Source organism: Sphaeramia orbicularis, unplaced genomic scaffold (genome assembly GCF_902148855.1).
Source record: "Sphaeramia orbicularis unplaced genomic scaffold, fSphaOr1.1, whole genome shotgun sequence".
NCBI lineage: Eukaryota > Metazoa > Chordata > Actinopteri > Kurtiformes > Apogonidae > Sphaeramia > Sphaeramia orbicularis.
Window position 1 is genome coordinate 354,288 of NW_021941454.1, and position 23,639 is coordinate 377,926.

A 23,639-nucleotide genomic window follows, 5' to 3' on the forward strand; every position below is an offset into this window, starting at 1 on the left:
CTTATTACATCCACAACTGTTGTGGGTTTGTCCACACACACACACACACGCACACACACACATACACATACACACCCTCTCACACACACACACACACACACATCCATCCTCACAGCTCACGCCCACCTGCAGCTCCTTCCTGTTGATGATGTCATCAGTCTGGTGGAGGGGGCGGGGCTCCATCTCCAGTTTATTTACTGGTTTAATCGTCCTGTCCAGTGTTTTAAAGTCTGGGAAAATGTCTGGGACTTCTTTAGTCTGTGTTTGTGTTTCCGGGGCGTCGTGACAGCTCGTTTAACACGTCGACTTTTACGGCCGTCTCATAATAAGGACGCAGGGCGGCGCTCGTTTCACTTAATTACATGTTCACTCACACTGTGAAAAGGAACATTTTCAGCTTCAATAAAAGAATGTGAAGTGTTGAACCCAGTGTTTCCACGACAACACAACATAAACACACACACAGACAGAGACGGGCTGTACCAGGGGTCCAACATACGGTCCACAGGCCAAAACCAGACCACCACATGGTCCAGTCCAGACCACCACATGGTCCAGTCCAGACCACCACATGGTCCAGTCCAGCCCTTCCGTGAAAAACATTAGACTGAGGATATGAACAGGGATGCACGATAATAGTTTATACAACTGATACTGATAAGTTCAAGGTTGTTTATGGTGTGGTGTGGGGAGAGAGAGAGAGAGAGAGAGACAGAGAGAGAGGAGAGAGACAGAGAGAGAGGAGAGAGAGAGAAAGAGAGAGAGCATGGGAGAGAGAGAGAGAAGAGAGAGGGAGAGAGAGAGGAGAGAGAGACAGAGAAAGAGAGAGAGAGGAGAGAGAGAGAGAGAAAGAGAGAGAGAGGGAGCGAGAGAGGAGAGAGAGGGAGCGAGAGAGGAGAGAGAGAGAGGAGAGAGAAGAGAGAGGGAGGGAGAGCGAGAAAGAGGAGAGAGAAGAGAGAGAGAGGGGGAGAGAGAGAGCAAGAGAGATGTCATTGTTCATTGTTCCACGTCATCGTCTTCCATATCGGGCTGATAATTATCAGTGCTGATAGTTAGTGTGCATCCCTAAATATTAACAGTCAAGGGTGTGGAATTGGTTTAAGTTCACGTTTCCATAGCAACGACTCACTGTTGTCTTTGTTCTGTTGTCTTTGCACTTCACTGAATCTAGTCGCTACAGTCATCGATGACCAGTCAACTACTGAAACAGTCATCAGTTTCAGTCCCGGTGACATCACACACAGGTACAGTCTACAGCCGGAAAAGCCTGAAACGGGCTGAAAACCCTCTGGGTCACATGTTCCATCCAAAACCACTGATCCAGAACGAGGACCATGAGGAGGTTTAACACAGATCTGCGGCTCAGAGGATTACACAGCATTTATCTGACACTTAAAACCTCTGGAAGCAACAGCAGATCAGATCAGATCACAGAGGACGTGAGGACACGGGGGGGGGGGGGGGGGGGGGGGGGGCGTTAATCAGAACCGAACCAGGTCTATCCAGAACCAGCCCGAACCTGTCCCACATCTGTTATGTGGAACTGACTAAGTGTTTGGTTCTGATGACAGCACTGATCTGAACCATCTAACTCATGTTAGTTCAGTTCCACATTCAGCTGAATTAGATCTGCAGTGGACCGGACAGGAAAATAAGAACAGAATAATATAGAAATAATGTCAACTCCAAACTTTTCTGTTTTAGAGACTACATTTACATTATGAAAAGGTTTACATCTACAAACTATCCTTTCAAAAGATGTGAATAACACAAACAAACTGAAAAAATAAGTGTAATTTTAATAATATTCTGCCTCAGTTTATCATTTACACATGTTCATTATAACGTACAGATCACAGTGGATCTACAACTACACTAAACATTTAATAATGGGCAGAATACTGTTAAAATTAAAAAAATAAAAAAACTCTTAAGGCATTTCAGGTTGTTCATATTTGTTCAGGGTTATTCACATTTTTTGCAAAATTATGCTTTGTTTAAGTGTAAATACTAGGGCTGTAAGAACAAATCAGTTCTGCAATATATTGTGATATTTTATTTCACAATACTGTATCGATATTAAAAAGTACTGTACTGATAATTTTAGGTATTTATTCAAATCATTTTTGTTTTTTTTTGTTTTTCTTTTTTGTTTATATTTTATTTATTATTATTTCACACTCTTATTCAATAATGTTCGTTCCTTTGTTTGGATTGAACTCAAATCCTGTTCTGACGTTAGTTGTGAACTAATAGAATCTGAACATTTGAACAGGATCTGAAACTGGAATGTCTGTGAAACAGAATTACAGTTTGAACACAGTTGGAACATTTTGTGATAGAACATTAGATCCTGTTGGGATCAAATAAAAATGTGTTTAGTATTTGGGCAGATTTCTGGTGGAATACAATTCTTCAAGGAAATAATCATTTAAAAAAAAAAAGAAACAGACAAAACTTTGCCTTTTTAACAGTATCATGATATATCGTATCGTGATCCTAGTTTTGTGATTAGTATCGTATCACCAGATTCTAGCCGATACACAGCCCTGGTAAATACATGAAAATATTTACATTTACAAAGAGAAAAATGTGGAGTTGTCATTATTTCTATGTTATTCTGATAGTATTTGACTGGTCCTGCCCACTGGAGATTGAACTGGTCTGAATGTGGAACCTGAACTAAAGGATTGTTCATATTTTAGTGTAATTTGTGTATTTCACACATTCATCCCCAGGGCCGGACTGGACCCTTTGGCGGGCCGGATTTGGCCCCGGGCCGCATGTTTGACACCTGTGGTCTATATCATTCACTCTTGGAAAACAAATGACTTTCCCATCAGCCACTGGGGCTGTCAGAACACAGACAAACTGAGCATGCTCCGGTGTCTCCCCTGGGGGGTTGGCGCTCGCTCTCTGCCAGGATAAATGTGTGGTTTGGCAGGTGGCGGCGGCGGTGGTGGTTAACCGAGCGCGCTCTGTTTCCAGTCTTGGCTGGGTCGTCTGTCAAACATGAGTGAGCGCGGAGGCTAACGGTCTGGAGGGGGTGTGGGACGGAACCGACGAACAGGTCCAATCGGGTCGTGGAGGGTCAGAGGGCATTCACGGACCGACAGTCACGTCCGGTCTGGATCAGAGCAGGCTTTCACTGTCCGTCTGTGGGTTAAAACACCGGTATCCCCCTGACCTCCAGTTTCTACCTGGTTTCAGACGCCTGTTGTGTGTGTGTGAATGATACTCTTCATCATCATCATCATCATCATCTGAACAGTTCCTGTGGGTTCGTACCAAGGTTCTAATAGTTTTGGATTTTTCATTCTAGTTTAGTTTTATTTATTTATGACTTTTTTTTCTCTAATTCAGTTTGTTTTAATTCATTTTTAGAGCAGGTTTGCTAATTTTTATTAGTTTGCGTTACTTTCTAAATGCTTAGTTGTAGTTCAGTTGTAGTTCAGTTGTAGTTCAGTTGTAGTTCAGTTGTAGTTCAGTGGTCTCTTTTCTCTTCTTCTCTGTGGTCGTATTCAAATCAATCCCAGACAGGACTCTGCTGCTTTAGTCTCCATGTTTCCAGGTAGAGTGGGGACCAGAAGACGACTGGAAACCACAAGTGAACACAAGTGACGGAGCAAAAAGTGTCGGATGGAGACAGCACAGAAAACTGAGAGAGACAAAGAAATCCATTTAACATCAATCCTACATTGACAAAGACCAAAACGAAGGGAATTTTATCCATAATTTTTACACATTTCAGTTAGTTTTGTAAACACGCAACACAGTTTCAGTTATGTTTTTTTTCTTTTAATTATAGTTTTTATTTATTTCAGTTAACGAAAAGGTTTTTTCTATTCTAGTTTTCATCATTTCATTAGTTTTCGTTAACGATAATAACCTTGGTTCGTACATTCTGCTGCAGCGACAGTGGGTTTTAACAGTCGCTTCACTCGTCGCCTCAAGTCAGAGCTAAATTTAGCAGAAGATGATCGTCCTGACAATGCAGCATTTATGACCACAGCGACAGAAAGGAAAGGGTTCATCTAATACTATCATCATCATCATCACCATCATTATCATCATCTTCATCCGAACAGTCCCTGTGGGTTAGTACATTCTGCTGCAGCGACAGTGGATTTTAACAATCGCTTCACTCGTTACCTCAAGTCAGAGCTAAATTTAGCAGAAGATGATCGTCATGACTAGGGATGTAATGATTACCAGTATAATGATAAACCGCGGTAAAATTGCAGACGGTTAGTATTACCGTTTAAATTCTAATTATCATGATAACTGTGTTTGATTACCGCACTTTTCCACAGAAAACACCTATGTAAAGATCTGCTTTTATGTCACATATTTAAGTATAGTTTTAATTTATTACAATTTTAATTTTCTATACCTGATATTTGGAACCAATATTCACTTTTAAAGTCTTTGAAAAGGTTCGTTAAGCATCTGTGTGTTATTTATGCAATAAATTATATACATTTTTTAATCAGATTTTAGATTTTTTGTGTTTTTTGTCCTTTTATGTTTTTATAGTAGGTTAAAGTGAAAAAATAATAGACAGATGATATAAATGAAGTTGTGCTGAAAAAACAGATCCCAAACATGGGTATAGTAAACATTTGTTTATATAGTATATAAAGGCCAAATCAAAAGGACTGAAAAACAGACAAATAGACTCAGACCACTAAGGGTTAATATTGGAATGTTTCTGCAACAGAAGGAACATTGTGCCAATTATTTTATTTGTTTTCGTTGTTTTTTGTTTTTTTTTTCAAAATACGACTTGGTTAAATTATTTCAGTGTGTGTATCAGTACTTTTTGAACATTTTGAGCCCAATTTCAACAAAACTGCGATAATAATGATAACCATGATCATTTTGGTCACAATAATCGTGATATGAAATTTTCATATCATTACATCCCTAATCATGACAATGCAGCGTTTATGTACAGCAACAGAAAGGAAAGGGTTCATCTAATACTATCATCATCATCATCATCATCATCATCTGGGGTTTCAGTAACAGCTGGCTATTTTAATATGTGTCGCCGGCTACTTTCCGCTCCGGAGCCCAGGTCAGGTCTTTTCTGCCGCCTGGCACAAGATTAGAAAGCTCCCGCCTAATCGTGAAAAAAAAAAAATGTGTGTACATATGGATGGCGGGGCTTTACTTGTACCACCAGATTACTATTACTAGTGACACCTGCCGGATATATCGTCATTCGTTCACACGGGGAAATGTCAACCTCCGCACAAGGTCAAAGGTCTATTGAGCCAATAAATGTGACCCTGCAATCCCCTGTGCAGACAGAGGTTATTATCGTTAAAAAAACTAACGAAATGACCAAAACTAGGATTGAAAAAACATTTTTGTTAACTGAAATAAATAAAAACTATAATTAAAAGAAAAACGAAAACTAACTGAAACTGTATTATGTGTTTACAAAACTAACTAAAACGTATAAAAATTATGGATAAAATTCCCTTTGTTTTCATCTTTGTCAACGTTGGATTGATACGAAATCAATTTATTTCACTCCAGCAATTTTAGCTGCTGTCACCATCCGACACTTTTTGGTCCGTCACTTGTGTTCACTTGTGGTTTCCAGTCGTCTTCTGGTCCCCACTCTACCTGGAAACATGGAGACTAAAGCAGCAGAGTCCTGTCTGGGATTGATTTGAATAGGAGCACAGAGAAGAAGAGAAAACAGACCACTGAACTACAACTAAACTACAACTGAACTACAACTGAACTACAACTGAACTACAACTAAACTACAACTGAACTACAACTGAACTACAACTAAACTACAACTAAACTACAACTAAGCATTTACAAATAAATGAAAGTAATAAGAACTAACAAACCTGCTCTAAAAACAAATTAAAACGAACTGAATTAGAGAAAAAAGAAGTCAAAACTAAATAAAACTAAACTAGAATGAAAAATCCAAAACTATTATTACCTTGGTGTGGATGACACGGAACTACAGCGGGTGTGACCTGGATTGCCGAGGGGGGGGGCATCCATTGTATATACTGTATACTGTAGTCTCACTTAGATATCATGTGCTTCATTTATGTCTGTAGCTTCAAATGCCAATAAGCAAAATATGGATTTTGTAAATTATAACAGTAAGATGTAACCTAATAGTTTCTATGTAAACAAATTTCCTAAAATACATAATGAATGACGGTGATTGATAATAGAATACGAAATTTAAACATTTAAACAGAACAAACCAGCTTCAGGAAACTTTAGTGCAAATGTATACATGGACTGGCACAAATCCAAAACCAGCGAGTATCCCTTATTAAACCTGTATATCTGGAGCAAGGTTCTAATAGTTTTGGATTTTTCATTCTAGTTTAGTTTTATTTAGTTTTGACTTTTTTTTCTCTAATTCAGTTCGTTTTAATTCGTTTTTAGAGCAGGTTTGTTAGTTTGTATTAGTTTTTGTTATTTTCTAAATGCTTAGTTGTAGTTCAGTTGTAGTTTAGTTGTAGTTCAGTCATCTCTTTTCTCTTCTCTGTGGTCGTATTCAAATCAATCCCAGACAGGACTCTGCTGCTTTAGTCTCCATGTTTCCAGGTAGAGTGGGGACCAGAAGACGACTGGAAACCACAAGTGAACACAAGTGACGGAGCAAAAAGTGTCGGATGGTGCTGCTAGCTAAAATTGCTCGAGCAAAATAAATTGATTTCGTATCAATCTGACGTTGACAAAGATGAAAACTAAGGGAATTTTATCCATAATTTTTATCCGTTTTAGTTAGTTTTGTAAACACACAATACGGTTTCAGTTAGTTATCGTTTTTTTCTTTTAATTATAGTTTTTATTTATTTTAGTTAACGAAAATGTTTTTACAATTCTAGTTTTCATCATTTCGTTAGTTTTCATTAATGATAATAACCTTGATCTGGAGTAGTAGTTCTCAGCATATTTGTACATTTTCAGTCCAACAAACTTCTGTCCAGTCTTCCAGGGCCCATTTGGTGATCAGATCTGCAGTCTGAATTAATTTGACCATCAGATTTACACAAGGTCCAGGAGTATGTGTCTGTTTATCAAATGACTATCATTTTAAAGTTGATTTGACCTTCAACAAATATAAAATGTTCAAATATATATGAATAATACATGAACACAGAATAATGTAAATGCAGATCACTAGACGTAGTTTGGGGCAGGTCACTCTGTTTTTTAGTCTGTACCTGTTCTGAGGTCTACACTTTGACTTTTGCAGTACAGACATAGTGTTCTGTTCAGCTTTAAAACTGGTCATAAAATTAGGTCAAATGAGGAATGGAAAACACTCATTTAGCTTGAATGTGGCATAGGGAGGCTTCAGCCCCCCATACACCCCCCACCAGGGCTTTGCCCCCGGACCCCTGCCATCTGGGAAGAGCCACCTGCTTTTAACAAATAACCGTCTACTCTGGAAATTATTGAAACCCCTGATCATCATCATCCTCGTCATCATCATCAGTCCAGTCCATTCACAGCTGAAACTGTGTGTTCTGGGGCTGAAACTGGGTCTGACTGCAGGAAATCGACTCCCAACAGCTCGACCGTGACTCAGGGAAACATGATGGAAATGAGAGCGAGGAGGAGGAGGAGGAGGAGGAGGAGGAGGAGGAGGAGGAGGAGGAGGAGGAGGAGGAGGAGCCGAGCCCAGACCCAGAGGTCATTAACAGAAGTGAACCTGAGTCAGCAGAACCAGCACACACCTCCACCCTGAACTCGTTCCCAGACCTGCAGTAATTAAAGCCAAATAAAAACTAATCGTCCCTCAGAGCTCATTCAGCATTTGGCCTCAGAGCCGAGGTTCTGGAAGAAGAAACGCAACATTCACTGGCAGCGTTTACAGAACCGTTACTGACACTGTACAAACCAACAGCAAGACCGGATTCAACTGCAAAAACTGGTCCAGAACCAGCAGGAACACATGAAACAGACAGAAGCCTGGGTTCAATCAGGAGGTGTTTCAGCTGGAATGAGGGCGACGCTCACAATTCTGAAACTGACTCTGAAACCAACAATGAAACCCACTACAAAAAACCAACTCTGAAACCGACTCTGAAACCAGTTCCGAAACCGACTATGAAAACCGACAATGAATCTGACTCTGAAACCGATTACCAAACCAAATATGAAACCGACTCCAAAACAGACTACGAAGCCGACTCTGGAATCAAAACAGATTCTGTGGGTCGAACAGAACCTCCTGAATTTACAGAAGTTTCATTTAGAAGTTAGTCATCTGCATATTTTAGATTTTCCTCTAGTTTCATGTTTACCTTTTAGATCATGTTCCTTTATATGTTTGTCCTTTTACTGTTTTTTGTTCGTCTGCTTGAATTCTTCTTATTACATCTTTTACTTTTATCATTTTTATCTTGTGAGAGTCAATACGTACAGCTTTACGTGCCTCCCATTGGTCTCAGTAACACGCCTGTAACACACCTAAAACATGCCTGTAACACACTGAAAACACACCTGTAACACACCTAAAACACACCTGTAACACGCCTGTAACACACCTAAAACATGCCTGTAACACACCTAAAACATGCCTGTAACACACTGAAAACACACCTGTAACACACCTAAAACACACCTGTAACACACCTAAAACACACCTGTAACACACCTGTAACACACCTAAAACACAGCTGTAACACACTGAAAACACACCTGTAACACACCTAAAACACACCTGTAACACACCTGTAACACACCTAAAACATGCCTGTAACACACTGAAAACACACCTGTAACACACCTAAAACACACCTGTAACACACCTGTAACACACCTAAAACATGCCTGTAACACACTGAAAACACACCTGTAACACACCTAAAACACACCTGTAACACACCTAAAACACAGCTGTAACACACTGAAAACACACCTGTAACACACCTAAAACACAGCTGTAACACACTGAAAACACACCTGTAACACACCTAAAACATACCTGTAATACACTGAAAACACACCTGTAACACACCTAAAACACAGCTGTAACACACCTAAAACACAGCTGTAACACACCTAAAACACACCTGTAACACACCTAAAACACACCTGTAACACACTGAAAACACAGCTGTAACACACCTAAAGCACACCTGTAACACACCTAAAACACACCTGTAACACACCTAAAACACGCCTGTAACACACCTAAAACACACCTGTAACACACCTGTAACACGCCTGTAACACACCTAAAACACGCCTGTAACACACCTAAAACACGCCTGTAACACACCTAAAACACACCTGTAACACACCTGTAACACGCCTGTAACACACCTAAAACACACCTGTAACACACTGAAAACACAGCTGTAACACACCTAAAACACACCTGTAACACACCTAAAACACACCTGTAACACACCTAAAACACGCCTGTAACACACCTAAAACACACCTGTAACACACCTGTAACACGCCTGTAACACACCTAAAACACGCCTGTAACACACCTAAAACACACCTGTAACACACCTAAAACACGCCTGTAACACACCTAAAACACACCTGTAACACACCTAAAACACACCTGTAACACACCTAAAACACGCCTGTAACACACCTAAAACACGCCTGTAACACACCTAAAACACACCTGTAACACACCTAAAACACGCCTGTAACACACCTAAAACACACCTGTAACACACCTAAAACACACCTGTAACACACCTAAAACACACCTGTAACACACCTAAAACACACCTGTAACACACCTAAAACACGCCTGTAACACACCTAAAACACACCTGTAACACACCTAAAACACACCTGTAACAGGCTTACATCCCAGCTGTAACGCCTCCATCATGCCTGTAACACGCCTCCACCATGCGGCGGCCTGCGTGGCGCCCGTCCCTCCCCCTGCTCTGTGGGTCTGTCGGTCTCTGTCCTCCTGTGAGCTCCAGTTCTGTGTTTAATTCCTTCAGGATTACAGTGATATGTGAAGTTGAAAGCTCTAATCCAGGCGTGTCCTGCTGCGTAGGAGGAGGAATAATCACACATTTAACTGACATCTCACATCTGTACTGTCAAATAATCACAGAGAAAGAACCAGAGGAGGAGGAGGAGTAGTAGTAGTAGTAGTAGTAGGAGTAGTAGTAGGAGTACTAGTAGTAGTAGTAGTAGGAGTAGTAGTAGTAGTAGTAGTAGTAGGAGTAGTAGCAGTAGTAGTAGTAGTAGTAGCAGTAGTAGTAGTAGGAGTAGCAGTAGTAGTAGTAGTAGTAGTAGTAGTAGTAGTAGTAGTAGTAGTAGCAGTAGTAGTAGCAGTAGTAGGAGTAGCAGTAGTAGTAGTAGGAGTAGTAGTAGGAGTAGTAGCAGTAGTAGTAGTAGTAGTAGTAGCAGTAGTAGTAGCAGTAGTAGTAGTAGGAGTAGCAGTAGTAGAAGTAGTAGTAGCAGTAGTAGTAGTAGTAGCAGTAGTAGTAGTAGTAGTAGTAGGAGTAGGAGTAGTAGTAGGAGTAGTAGTAGTAGTAGTAGGAGTAGTAGTAGTAGTAGGAGGAGTAGGAGTAGTAGTAGTAGCAGTAGTAGTAGTAGTATTAGCAGTAGTAGTAGGAGTAGTAGTAGTAGTAGTAGTAGTAGTAGTAGTAGTAGCAGTAGTAGTAGCAGTAGTAGTAGGAGTAGTAGTAGTAGTAGTAGCAGTAGTAGTAGTAGTAGTAGTAGTAGTAGTAGTAGGAGTAGTAGGAGTAGTAGTAGTAGTAGTAGTAGTAGTAGTAGTAGGAGGAGTAGTAGTAGGAGTAGTAGTAGTAGTAGTAGTAGCAGTAGTAGTAGGAGTAGTAGTAGGAGTAGTAGGAGTAGTAGTAGTAGTAGTAGTAGTAGTAGAAGTAGTAGTAGTAGTAGTAGCAGTAGTAGTAGTAGTAGTAGCAGTAGTAGTAGTAGTAGCAGTAGCAGTAGCAGTAGTAGTAGTAGTAGTAGTAGTAGCAGTAGTAGTAGTAGTAGCAGTAGCAGTAGCAGTAGTAGCAGTAGTAGTAGTAGTAGTAGTAGTAGTAGCAGTAGTAGTAGTAGTAGTAGTAGTAGTAGTAGTAGCAGTAGCAGTAGTAGTAGTAGCAGTAGCAGTAGCAGTAGTAGTAGTAGTAGTAGTAGTAGCAGTAGCAGTAGTAGTGGTAGCAGTAGCAGTAGTAGTAGTAGTAGTAGTAGTAGTAGCAGTAGTAGTAGTAGTAGTAGCATTAGTAGTAGTAGTAGTAGTAGTAGCAGTAGTAGTAGTAGTAGTAGTAGTAGTAGTAGCAGTAGTAGTAGTAGTAGTAGCAGTAGTAGTAGTAGTAGTAGTAGTAGTAGTAGTAGTAGTAGTAGCAGTAGTAGTAGTAGCAGTAGTAGTAGTAGTAGTAGTAGTAGTAGTAGTAGTAGTAGTAGTAGCAGTAGTAGTAGTAGTAGTAGTAGTAGTAGTAGTAGTAGTAGTAGTAGTAGTAGTAGCAGTAGTAGTAGTAGTAGTAGCAGTAGTAGTAGTAGTAGTAGTAGTAGTAGTAGCAGTAGTAGTAGTAGTAGCAGTAGTAGTAGTAGTAGTAGTAGTAGTAGTAGTAGTAGTAGCAGTAGTAGTAGTAGTAGTAGTAGTAGTAGTAGTAGTAGCAGTAGTAGTAGTAGTAGTAGTAGTAGTAGTAGTAGTAGTAGTAGCAGTAGTAGTAGTAGCAGTAGTAGTAGTAGTAGCAGTAGTAGTAGTAGTAGTAGCAGTAGTAGTAGTAGTAGTAGTAGTAGCAGTAGTAGTAGTAGCAGTAGTAGTAGTAGTAGTAGTAGTAGTAGTAGCAGTAGTAGTAGTAGCAGTAGTAGTAGTAGTAGTAGTAGTAGTAGTAGTAGTAGTAGTAGTAGCAGTAGTAGTAGTAGTAGTAGGAGTAGTAGTAGTAGTAGTAGCAGTAGTAGTAGTAGTAGTAGTAGTAGTAGTAGTAGTAGTAGTAGTAGCAGTAGTAGTAGTAGTAGTAGTAGTAGCAGTAGTAGTAGTAGTAGTAGTAGTAGTAGTAGTCAGTTTGTGCTGGAGGCTGTCCTCTTCAGTCCAGTGGTTTGAACACAGTTCAGACTGAACCCATTCAAACACAAACATGGGGGCGGGGCCAAGTGACACAAATATCACCATATATAATGTCATACTGTAATATCATGTATGTTCAGCTGTTCGTGTATGTTCCATGATTGTGTGTCTGTTTTGTTGTGTTTGTTGTATTTGTGTGTGTGTTTCATTGTGTTTGTGTGTGTGTGTTTCTGACAGTGATCGTCAGTCGTTTTTCTCGATCATCGACACATTCAGGTTTTGTTCAGTCACGTCGAAACACAAAATGTTTTTACTGAAACGCTTTCAGGCGTAAAAACTATGACAAACTAAAAACAAGACACGACAAGAAAAGGATGTAAAAGTGGAGCGTGAGTTTGTGAACAGAATCAGCTGTTTGTTCCACATCACTGGGGTTGGCCGGTTCCTCAGGTTGAACTAATGAACTCATTTAGTGGCTGAACATTCAACTAAACCACAGTTCATGTGTCAGTGAACACACACTGTAGGTGCGAATGGACGAGCAGTTCACTGACCCGCAGAAAAACAGGACAACACACTACTGCTCTGGTTCTGTGTCTGTTGTGTTTGTGTCTGTTTCTTTGTGTTTGTGTGCCCTATTCGTTGCATCAGTGTGTCTGTTTCATTGTGTTTGTGTGTCTGTTGTGTTGTGTTTGTGTGTCTGTTGTGTTTGTGTGTCTGTTTCGATAAGTTTGTGTGTCTGTTGTGTTGTGTTTGTGTGTCTGTTTCATTGCGTCAGTGTGTCTGTTGTGTTGTGTCTGTTGTGTTTGTGTGTCTGTTTCGATAAGTTTGTGTGTCTGTTGTTTTGTGTTTGTGTGTCTGTTTCATTGCGTCAGTGTGTCTGTTGTGTTGTGTTTGTGTGTTTGTGTCTATAGTTAACTGCTGCTGGTGGAGGAAGCAGGATGTTTTGTTGGAAGCTCCTTTTCTGGACATGAACCAAAGGTCAACGACCTCCAATCAGAGAGCAGACGCATAAAAACACACACACACGCACGCACGCACGCACACACACACACACATACAGACACACGCACAGACACACACACACACGATGGCGACACACACGTGTTGTCTGACTTCCCCTGGTTGGACACGCTGAAAACAGGACACGCCCTCTGACTGAATGTAAACAGTGATGTAACACTGACGAGGACACGCCCCTCCGTGTCACATGACCGTTGTAGACGCTTTATCACCTGTTCCGTCCACATCCACCGTGCGTCTGTACACACCCTGTGTGTGTGGGGAAAGTGCCCGTTTCCTCCACATGCTTCAGTTTCTTCGTCTGTGGTTTTTAGGTCTTTTTTTTTTTTTACCTTTTAAGCCTGAACGTATGCATTAAAAACATGTTTTAATAAACACTTTACAACAGCTTTTACCTCCAACTGTGATTTGTTTTTATTGATTGTGGGGAAAAAAACTGATCTGTTTTAATATTTTAGACAAAAACTGGACTTGACATAAAACAAAAGCGTCACCTGGTTGTATCAGAGCCGTTTGAATCCTAAGAAATAATAAAGATAAAAGCAAAAACAATGCATTGTGGGACGTTTTAAGCCGAGGTTGGAGTTCCTCAGGGCTGATCATTAACCCGGGGACGACAGTAAAGGTTGTGATGTCAGCGGCACTAGGGTTGACATCGGCACGTCGCCACGGTGATAAGGGCGGGGGGGTGGAGGATGCTGGGAAACATGACACAGTGATGGATGCTGTTCATTAAGGACGTCCTGCTGGGAGCTCAGTTTTCAGGATTGAACGGACAAAGAGCGGAACAAACTGAACATGAGGGATCGCACTGATGCGTTCAGGTACCGACATTTATCTGGTTTATTAACACATGAAGACCCAGGGATACTTTAGTGGCAATGTTCCCTTATATTTAACATTTTCTATGTGATTTATCCCCATTTATTTTCAAATTATCCTCTGAATTTGACATTTTTCGGTGTCAATCATGTATTTTCTATATTTAATTCACTGATCCTGTAGATGTTCATTAAAGCTCAGATTAAAGTTGAGGGTTATTATATCAAAAACAGAGAAAACTGAAGAATAAAGTTCCTTTTTTTGTAAAATACATCACTAATTAATGAACTGCCATTTTATGCTGATGATACTGTCACTTATGTTCCATTCCATTATCATTTATTCATGTCAGTTTTCTTTTGTATTAATCATATATTTAAATTTAATGAATCCCTCATATTGTTTGACATTTTCCAAACAGGTTTACGTTTTAATGCGTTTCAGGTGAATTATCCATTATTTTAAATCATTCACAACATCAAAAATGAACATATAATCCCCTGTATTTAACATTTTTTCATGTAAATCATGTATTTTCCAGTATTTAATTCACTGATCATATAGCTCAGATGAAAGCTGAGGGTTATTATATCAAAAACAGAGAAAACTTTTTCATTTTTGTTCATTTTATTGCTTATTTTATTCTTTTTTTTACTTAATTTCAGTTAAGTTTTTACTTCTTTTTTCATGTTATTTAGGATTTTCTAAATGGTTTCATAATTTTTTTTCGAATAGTAGAAAACAAAACATTTATTCATGAGATTTCATCAGAACATGTGTCCGATAATGATGGTTCATATCAGACTGAAACAGGACATTATTCCTTTTCCTGTGTTTTTGAACCGTCACAGCCGTCGCCCAGTGAGTGAAAGCAGAAGCTGAAGATCAGATCCAACAGCTGAAGCTAAATGTGATGTAATGAAGTGATATGAGGAGGTAAAAGACCAGTAGGAGCCTCATAAAGGAATAAAACACACAGTACCAGGGATTAGACAGACCCACAGTATCAGCACCAGCACATAAACCAGTCAGTAAGAGTTAACCCCTCAGTGTCCAGGTGAGCGTATTATACACACTTTACACTCCATGTTATTAACCCCTCAGTGTCCAGGTGAGCGTATTATACACACTTTACACTCCATGTTATTAACCCCTCAGTGTCCAGGTGAGCGTATTATACACACTTTACACTCCATGTTATTAACCCCTCAGTGTCCAGGTGAGCGTATTATACACACTTTACACTCCATGTTATTAACCCTTCAGTGTCCAGGTGAGCGTAATATACACACTTTACACTCCATGTTATTAACCCTTCAGTGTCCAGGTGAGCGTAGTATACACACTTTACACTCCATGTTATTAACCCTTCAGTGTCCAGGTGAGCGTAATATACACACTTTACACTCCATGTTATTAACCCTTCAGTGTCCAGGTGAGCGTAATATACACACTTTACACTCCATGTTATTAACCCTTCAGTGTCCAGGTGAGCGTATTATACACACTTTACACTCCATGTTATTAACCCCTCAGTGTCCAGGTGAGCGTATTATACACACTTTACACTCCATGTTATTAACCCTTCAGTGTCCAGGTGAGCGTAATATACACACTTTACACTCCATGTTATTAACCCCTCAGTGTCCAGGTGAGCGTATTATACACACTTTACACTCCATGTTATTAACCCTTCAGTGTCCAGGTGAGCGTATTATACACACTTTACACTCCATGTTATTAACCCTTCAGTGTCCAGGTGAGCGTAATATACACACTTTACACTCCATGTTATTAACCCCTCAGTGTCCAGGTGAGCGTATTATACACACTTTACACTCCATGTTATTAACCCTTCAGTGTCCAGGTGAGCGTATTATACACACTTTACACTCCATGTTAGTAAGACCTGCTGTCTGAATGTACACTAACACCCTTCAACCAATGAGTAAATTACACACTGACACACTTAACATTTAATATTTAACCTGAACCAAAAATAATAGTATATATGAACCAACGTTGGTGTTAATCACTGACATATGACAGAAGGAAGAAATAAAAAATAATAACTAATACAATTTTTATGTAGAATACTGAAAAAGAAAGGTTTTGTGGGTTTTTTTGCATCAAAAAATATGGTTTGTTTACATTACAAACATGGTATTTAAAGAGTTAAAATTTGACAGTTATTGAGTATTTGGTGTTTTTGTTCATGGTTCAAGTTGATGAAATTTTTAAAAAAGTTAAAAACAAACTGTATGAAAAACATTTTATCATTATTACGACGCTGTGCAGATTATGTGCTTTAGATGATTAGAGGGACATCTGTGAAAACCAAGGGTTAAATGACTTTCACACATGGAACGTAAACGAGTCCAGTACGATCCAAACTAGATCTGAGTCATATGGACCCACTAAACCACAACGCAGACCCGGATCAGACCTGAACCCCAGAACCTGAACCCCAGATCCACATCCTCAGAGTCTTTGGACAAAACGATTCAGAAGCGGAATAAAAGAGTTTAACGAGACAGGAGACGAGTTCAAACTAAACCATGAGTCCAAACCCAGGTGTGACCCACAAGGACCCACTACACCACAACACAGACCTGGATCAGACCTGAACCCCAGAACCTGAACCCCAGATCCACATCCTCAGAGTCTCTCCGATCCGTTCCAGACCAGGGTCCCGTATCAGCTCAGGGAGGAATATCAGACCGCATCAGACCACATCTAACCAGACCAGACCACATCAGACCGCATCAGACTCCATCCAACCAGACCAGACTGCATCAGACCACATCAGACCCCATCAGACCAGACCGCATCAGACCCCATCAGACCAGACCAGACCCCATCAGACCAGATCCCTTTTCTCACACTGATCCTTTCATTTCATACCTTTGAATAAACCAGTCTGACCTTTGACCTTTGACCTGTCTGTCAGTTTCATGCAGACTCAGACACTAACCTTCATCTTACTCTGGTTCCAGTTCTTCTTCGTTTGCTTCTAAAATGTGCAGATTTTTTCATCTCCACAGATTCAGTGAAACATCTTCCCCAAATCTGACTTTTTGTTCATATGCGGGTTTTTTTTTTTGACTGATCGGACCCGGGTCACATCATATCTGAGGTTTTTATGTGAGTTCATTTGACTTTTACGTCATTGAAATAAGTCAGTCATCATAGTTCTGTTCTGGAGGGGGCGGGGCCAGGTCTATGTTTACTTCATAAACAGTGCGATGCATGCGACGTCACTCCAGGACGTAGACTGCTCCCACATGAGTCTGCTGACGTCACATTTACATTAGAACGGGAACAAACACCAAAAAAAATAAATACAAAAATCTAATTTCAGTAAAACAATCCGAACTGAGCCTCATGTGAACGGAACCGTGGAGTCACATGACCCCAGAATGTCCTCCTTTAACGTCCTGACCCAGTTCTGTTCCAGTTTCAGATGCCGACAACTGAAGAACTCAGAGGTCAAAGGGCTGATGGGAAATGTAGTCCGCTGCATCGTGACTCATGTTGGACCGTGGATACGCCCAGTCACATGCATATGACATCACTTCCTGTCTGTGGTTTGACCTCAGACCCAAACCTCTGAGCTGAAGGAGCCCCGGTTTCACTTCCTGACCCGCAGAACCAGATCAAGTTTCTCCAACAGGAACAGAAAAAAGAAATAAATAAAAATGGATTTGAGTTTCTGTTGGATCCGTTTTCAGCCACTCAGCATCAGCCCGACCTCTGGACCCGCTAGAACTGAACCCAACAGAACCCAGATCTAGAACTGAACCCAACAGAACCAAGCAGAACCCAGACCTAGAACTGAACCAAACTGAACCCAACAGAACCCAGACATTAAACTGAGCCCAAACTGGACCAGGACCATTGACGGTTTTATTATTCACCTTGAACTGGTTTGAAAACAGACCCAGTTGGAACTTTCACATGTACTTCCAGACATTTTCATATTAAATATTCAGACATGTTGTTCAAACCTCAGACCTGAGTCCTGATCCAGTTTACTGATGGTCCCACTTTACTGGTGGTCTTTACCCCCCCACCCCCCCATGAACGTGTCCTGGGCTGGACTCTGATAATCTGCTGTATATTCAGTCGGTCTTAATTAGCCTGATCCTGAAACATCTGAGTGGAACAGATTATCCTGACAACAACAACACAACTACACACACACACACACACACACACACACCAGTACAGAGTCACGTTACACTCAGATTAAACACAATGAAAGGGTTAACGACAGCTGTTCTCATTAACCTGTTTAATTCAGTGTGTGAACGGTGGAGTGGTGTGTTAGTGTGGTGAAGCGGTTCAGGGTTGGTCTGTGGTGTTCTGGTTCTGGTTTCCACTGATGCTTCAGTTAAAGACAGTTGGATTCCTGGTAAACCTCTGTTGGACAAATGAATGAATGAACCGGGTCAGAACCACAGATGGACGGACAGATGGGACGAGTGTGGACTTCACACACACACACACACACACACACACACACACACACACACACACACACACCACCAAAAAATACAGGGAAACTGGAACCGGACTAGATGGAACTGGACCGGATTTAATAAAACTGGAACCGCTCTGGACCGGTTTGGACCAGGTTAGTGTAAGAATCCAATCCCTCCCCAGTCTGGACCCGGTTCTGTTTTCTGAGCCTTTCTGCGTCTAACAGCGTCAGTGCGGTGTTTTCACACAGAACCAGGGTCCACATCCTGTCAGACTCTGGGTTCTAATGAGGACCAGATGGAACCCGTTTCCCATGATGACACTTATTTGAAGGATCTGAACTTGGCCGGACCCGCCCCCCCATCGGCTCAGAGCTGCAGAACCAACTCCCGTTTTCCATCGGATTCATTTCTAACCCTATAAACCAGGAGCAGGTCTGAACCTGCAGGGTTTGGATCCAGCTGGATCCGGTTCAGACCACGTCCACGTTCCTACAAAGAACCGGCTCCACGCAGTAAAAGTCAAGAAACAAAGAAAACATTATGAGATGAATTACATCAGCAGCACCGAGCGAGTAAGACGAGCAGAAGGAACATGATGTCAACGAGGAAAAATGGAGGGAGGGAGAAGAGGAGCCAAGGAGAGAACAGGAGGAACATGGAGGAACGTAAGAGAGAACAGGAAGAACACCAGTAGAACATGAAGGAACGTCTGAACACCGGCAGAACATGGAGGAACGTAAGAACAGGAACGTAAGAACATAACGAAATGTAAGAACACGTGAGAACATGAAGGAACATAAGAACACCTTCAGAACATGAGGGAACGTAAGAACACCAGCAGAACATAGAGGAACGTAAGAACATGAAGGAGCGTCAGAACACCATCAGAACATGAAGGAATGTAAGAACACCGTCAGAACATGAGGGAAAATCAGACCACTGTGAGAACATGAAGGAACGTCAGAACACTGTCAGAACATGAAGGAACATAAGAACAGGAATGTAAGAACACCATCAGAACATGAAGGAACGTAAGAACACCGTCAGAACGTCAGAACAGTCAGAACACTGTCAGAACATGAAGGAACAGCAGCAGATGAGAGGAAACGGGTTCTGCTGCAACTTCAGCTGGAAAAGCGAAAAACGACACGAGAAAATGTGCAACTGTTCCACGACTGAGACCTGAACACAGCTTCAGAAACCCAGAGGAACCCAGAACAGCGGAGGTCAAAGGTCACTGAGATCTGAGGCGTACGTTCACAGCCAACGCCGCCTTCGTTACAGATGGAACCCACGGCGCCGCGTCTGCTCCGACCAATCAGCACAAAGGGACGGAAGGGGGGAGGAGTCACGTACGACAGATGAATACGACTGTGATTCTAAACAGAGACCAAGAAGATGAAGCAGAAACTGAGCAGACGATCGACTGTGTTTAAGGAGCGACAGGTGGAACCGACTGAGGAGGATCTGAAGGATCTGGACTGAGGTCAGAACATGTGACCGACTTTAACACAGTTTACTGAAAACAGTCACCAATGGCATGTTGGGAAATTAAACAGAACTAAAATAAAACAGAACAAACAACTGCATCCACACGTCATATGATCAAGTAGTAGAAAGACAGACAGACAGAGAGAGAGAGAGAGACAGACAGGTGGACAGACAGGTGGACAGACAGGTGGACAGACAGGTGGACAGACAGGTGGACACTACTCTGGGTCCAAAGCTGTTCCTGTCTGCACAGATCAGATCTATAACTATTGAAAACTGAATGAATTTAACACCTGAAGGTTTAAACTTGTATAAAATATATAAATGAAATAAAAGGATCAGATGAACTGTGTTATTTTTACTCTGCATTCTTCAGCCAGTGTTAAAGAACCAGTGTAAACTATCAGAAACTTCTCACACTTGACATCAGATGAGCCACAGTTGAAATGTGGAGAATTCCGTCTGTTCAGAACCAGTGGATTTGGACCAAATCCTGATGGAACAGAACCAGCAGACCATTTCAAACTGGTGTTCAACTGGTCTGGGTTAGCTGTAGTTCAACACAGATCCACTGCAGCAGAACCGAGCCTGTCTGGACCGGTTCTGAACCAGAACAAACCCTTAACCCTCAGAAAAGACCCGAACCCTTTAGAACCAGAGGGAGACACTGGGACAGAACCAGGACCAGGACCAGGACCAGGACCAGGACCAGACCCGCATGGAGCCAGGTCAGATCCCCGTCCCCCTGCACCTGCTGCCGGTGGGTGGGGACCGGATCCCCCGGGGCTCTGATCCGGGTGTCCGTCCCAGTACCCGTCCACGGGCATCCACTCACCGCATCCCGGTCCTCCGCGCCGCCCTCCCGCTGCTCTCCGCTGCACAGCTTCCTCTTGTTCGCGTTCTCCGTCCGCTTCATCCTCGGCTCTGCGGTAAATGGCGCCTGTTTGCCGGTGTTTCCTGGGGAGTCTCTCCGCCGGTGCTCCGCTGCTCGGGTTACCGTGTCACCGACGCCTCTGAAGCCGCCGCAGGGAGGATCGTGGTTCGGTGTGGGTCGGGTCCATTCCCGGCTAACTCCGAGCTAACCGCCGCCTCTCAACCCGCCCGCACATCTGGAACACACGGAGCGGACGGGCTGTCAGTCAGCCACCCGCCGGCGGACACCCACACACGGAGAACACACCGACCGACACCGGCTCAATCACACGGAGGTTCGGACCCGGCCCGTCAGACCCATGTCCGGCCGTTATCCCCGGGTTCAGGTCGTTTCCGCTCGGTTAGCTACCGGAGCTAGCTTCCTGTAGCCGAGCCTGCTAACGTGTACCTGCCCAAACACCGGGACGCCCCGGCAGGTTCTGCCCGCTCTGCCTCCTCCTTTCCCGGCTGAAACTCCACACGCTCCCGCCGACCCGTTCCCCGGCTCCGGCGGCTCTCAGGCGGAAGGCGTCCCCACCGTCCGTCCGTCCATCGTCGGGTAAAATCTGAGCTCCGTCTGCACACACCGGGTCACGAACTGCAGCCCCGGCACGGCACAACACGGCACGGATCAGCACGGATGAGTCTGTTTCCTGAGTCTGAGAGCGAGACAGCGAGCGGACCGAGACATCCGGCGGACTACCACAATAAGAGCACCAACAAATGAAATAAAATAAAATAAAATAAAATAAAATAAAATAAAATAAAATAAAATAAAATAAAATAAAAACAAAATTAAATTAAATTAAATCAAATTAAATTAAGTTAAATTAATAAGGATAAATTAAATCAAATTAAACAAAACAAAATTAAATGAAATCAAACTAAATCAAATCAAATAAAAATGAAATTAAACAAAATAACATAAAAATAAATGAAATGAAATAAAATAAAAATAAAATAAATACAATGTAAAGTGAAGGATATAGGCGATTGAATTTAGAAATGAAATCAAACAAACATAAAATTATACATATAATGAAAAAGTAACAAATAAATATCTTTGAAATCTGAAATGAAAATTGATTGAAAATTTCAACAGTGAAATAATTAATCATTAAAGATTTAGAAATTAAATAAGTAGTTTGGGATATTAAGTAAATTCCTGATCAATACACTATTTATTATAAAACTAATTAAAATTAATGTGTTTTCTGCCCTTGAAATAATTTAAGACATGCGTGAGATAAAGTTGAAAGATATAATGTCTTAATTAAAGCCCTTTAATTAACTTTATCAAATTAATTCAATTAATAATCATCAGATCAGTTTGTGCTGGTTTTCAGATTGGCATATTTTGTAAGTGAACTCTTTTATTCTGAAAGTCTCGTTTTTCCGGATGTTGTTTTTATTCATCTTCACGTGCTCGCGAGCGTTTTTGGTGAAAATGAGACAAACTGAGTGAAAAACGACCACAGAGTAAAACTTTGACTCTTTAGGTCAACGTGAGTTTGTTAATGTGACTGAAATTCCAGTTTTTATTCAGAGTAAAAGAGTTAAAGGTCAGATTTACTGGAGTCTGCTGCCACCTGCTGGTCAGAGCAGGTAGTGACGTCACAGGTTCCGTTTATGATCGATTCTTCATAAAGTTACGACAGATTTAATATTTCTAATTGAAATATGGACTTTTAAAGGGTCAAATTAGTCACATTCAACCTTTATTTTCCACTTCAATTTTTATGCATCTGGAATTCTTTTAATTCTTTCATCAAATTTCCTTCAATGTTTGAGAAATGACATGTTTTTATCTCAATAATACTTTTCCTGCTGGTGGATCTTTGAAAACATTGTATGTTATTTTGTAATAAAACTTTCCACCATGGACTCAATGTCTCGCTGCTGTAAAAACAGTTTAGCAAAAATGAATACTGCAAATACTTAAATAAAATCAATCAATACTCAGTAATAAAAGTTACCAGTTCTATGTCTTGATTCTAATTCTGTCAGTTCATTGTTTCAGAAAATAAAAATCAGTGAAGTTCACACAGAAACAGAGACACTGACATGGTTTTGAGCCTTTTATTGAAAAGGTTTTTTATTTATTTTTACCCCAAAACATGTTTAATAAAGTTAACATGCATAAAAATACAGTTTTTTCTGTCACTGCAACAAAAACCTGCACTAATGTACACACTCCCTTTAAACTGTACAGACATGAGACCATAAAAAAGCCAACACTAATCTGACCTTTGACCCCCAGGAAATTACACACTACATATCTAAACTTAATATTTTCACTTTGGTTGAATTTATTGCTTTTTCAACATAAAACCTCTGATTTATTTTCAGCTGTTTCAAATTGATTGTCTTTAACAAGAGTAAAACATGAGATTTAATGTTTTTTAAAATAATTTCATCTTTAGCTCAAACAGAAATCGGTGGCACTTTAAAACGGAAAACAACAAAACAGCAACAAAGGTGAGTATTGCACCGAAACCCAAAAATTGCATATTTCAGTAGAAACCTTTAGAGGCGGTGAAGTCACAGTTCATGCACAAAAAAATAAACCAACAGATCACAAAAAAACTGGAGAAACCAGTAAAAAAGACCCGATAGAAAACCCACAGTGAGCGTCCTTAAATCCTCTCAGGTTTGTTCTAACAGCGATTGTCTCATTAAAACAGAAATAAAAACATCTAAAGGAAGAAAAAACTCCTACAAACATGGTCCGTTTTCCTGGTTACCAAGTGAAATGTCGTCTGTTGGGCCGTTCTGGTTCTACAGATTGTCCAACAGGTCAGTGAAGGCATCACGCCGTGCGTTCTGGTTTGTTTTAACACTGTTTTTGCAGAAAGGCCTTGACTCTGGACCAGAACTAGAACCAGAACTAGAACCAGAAC

General features: G+C 41.1%; 1 protein-coding gene across 1 annotated transcript in view; it reads right to left on the reverse strand.

The window, feature by feature from the left end:
- mast2 (microtubule associated serine/threonine kinase 2) overlaps positions 1-21,398 on the reverse strand; it is a 152,830-nt gene extending 131,432 nt beyond the window's left edge. The window contains 1 exon segment of the mRNA XM_030129476.1: positions 20,663-21,398. Coding sequence (XP_029985336.1) covers positions 20,663-20,743 — 81 coding nt within the window. The 5' untranslated portion in view covers positions 20,744-21,398.
- Between the last annotated feature and the right edge of the window lie 2,241 nt (positions 21,399-23,639).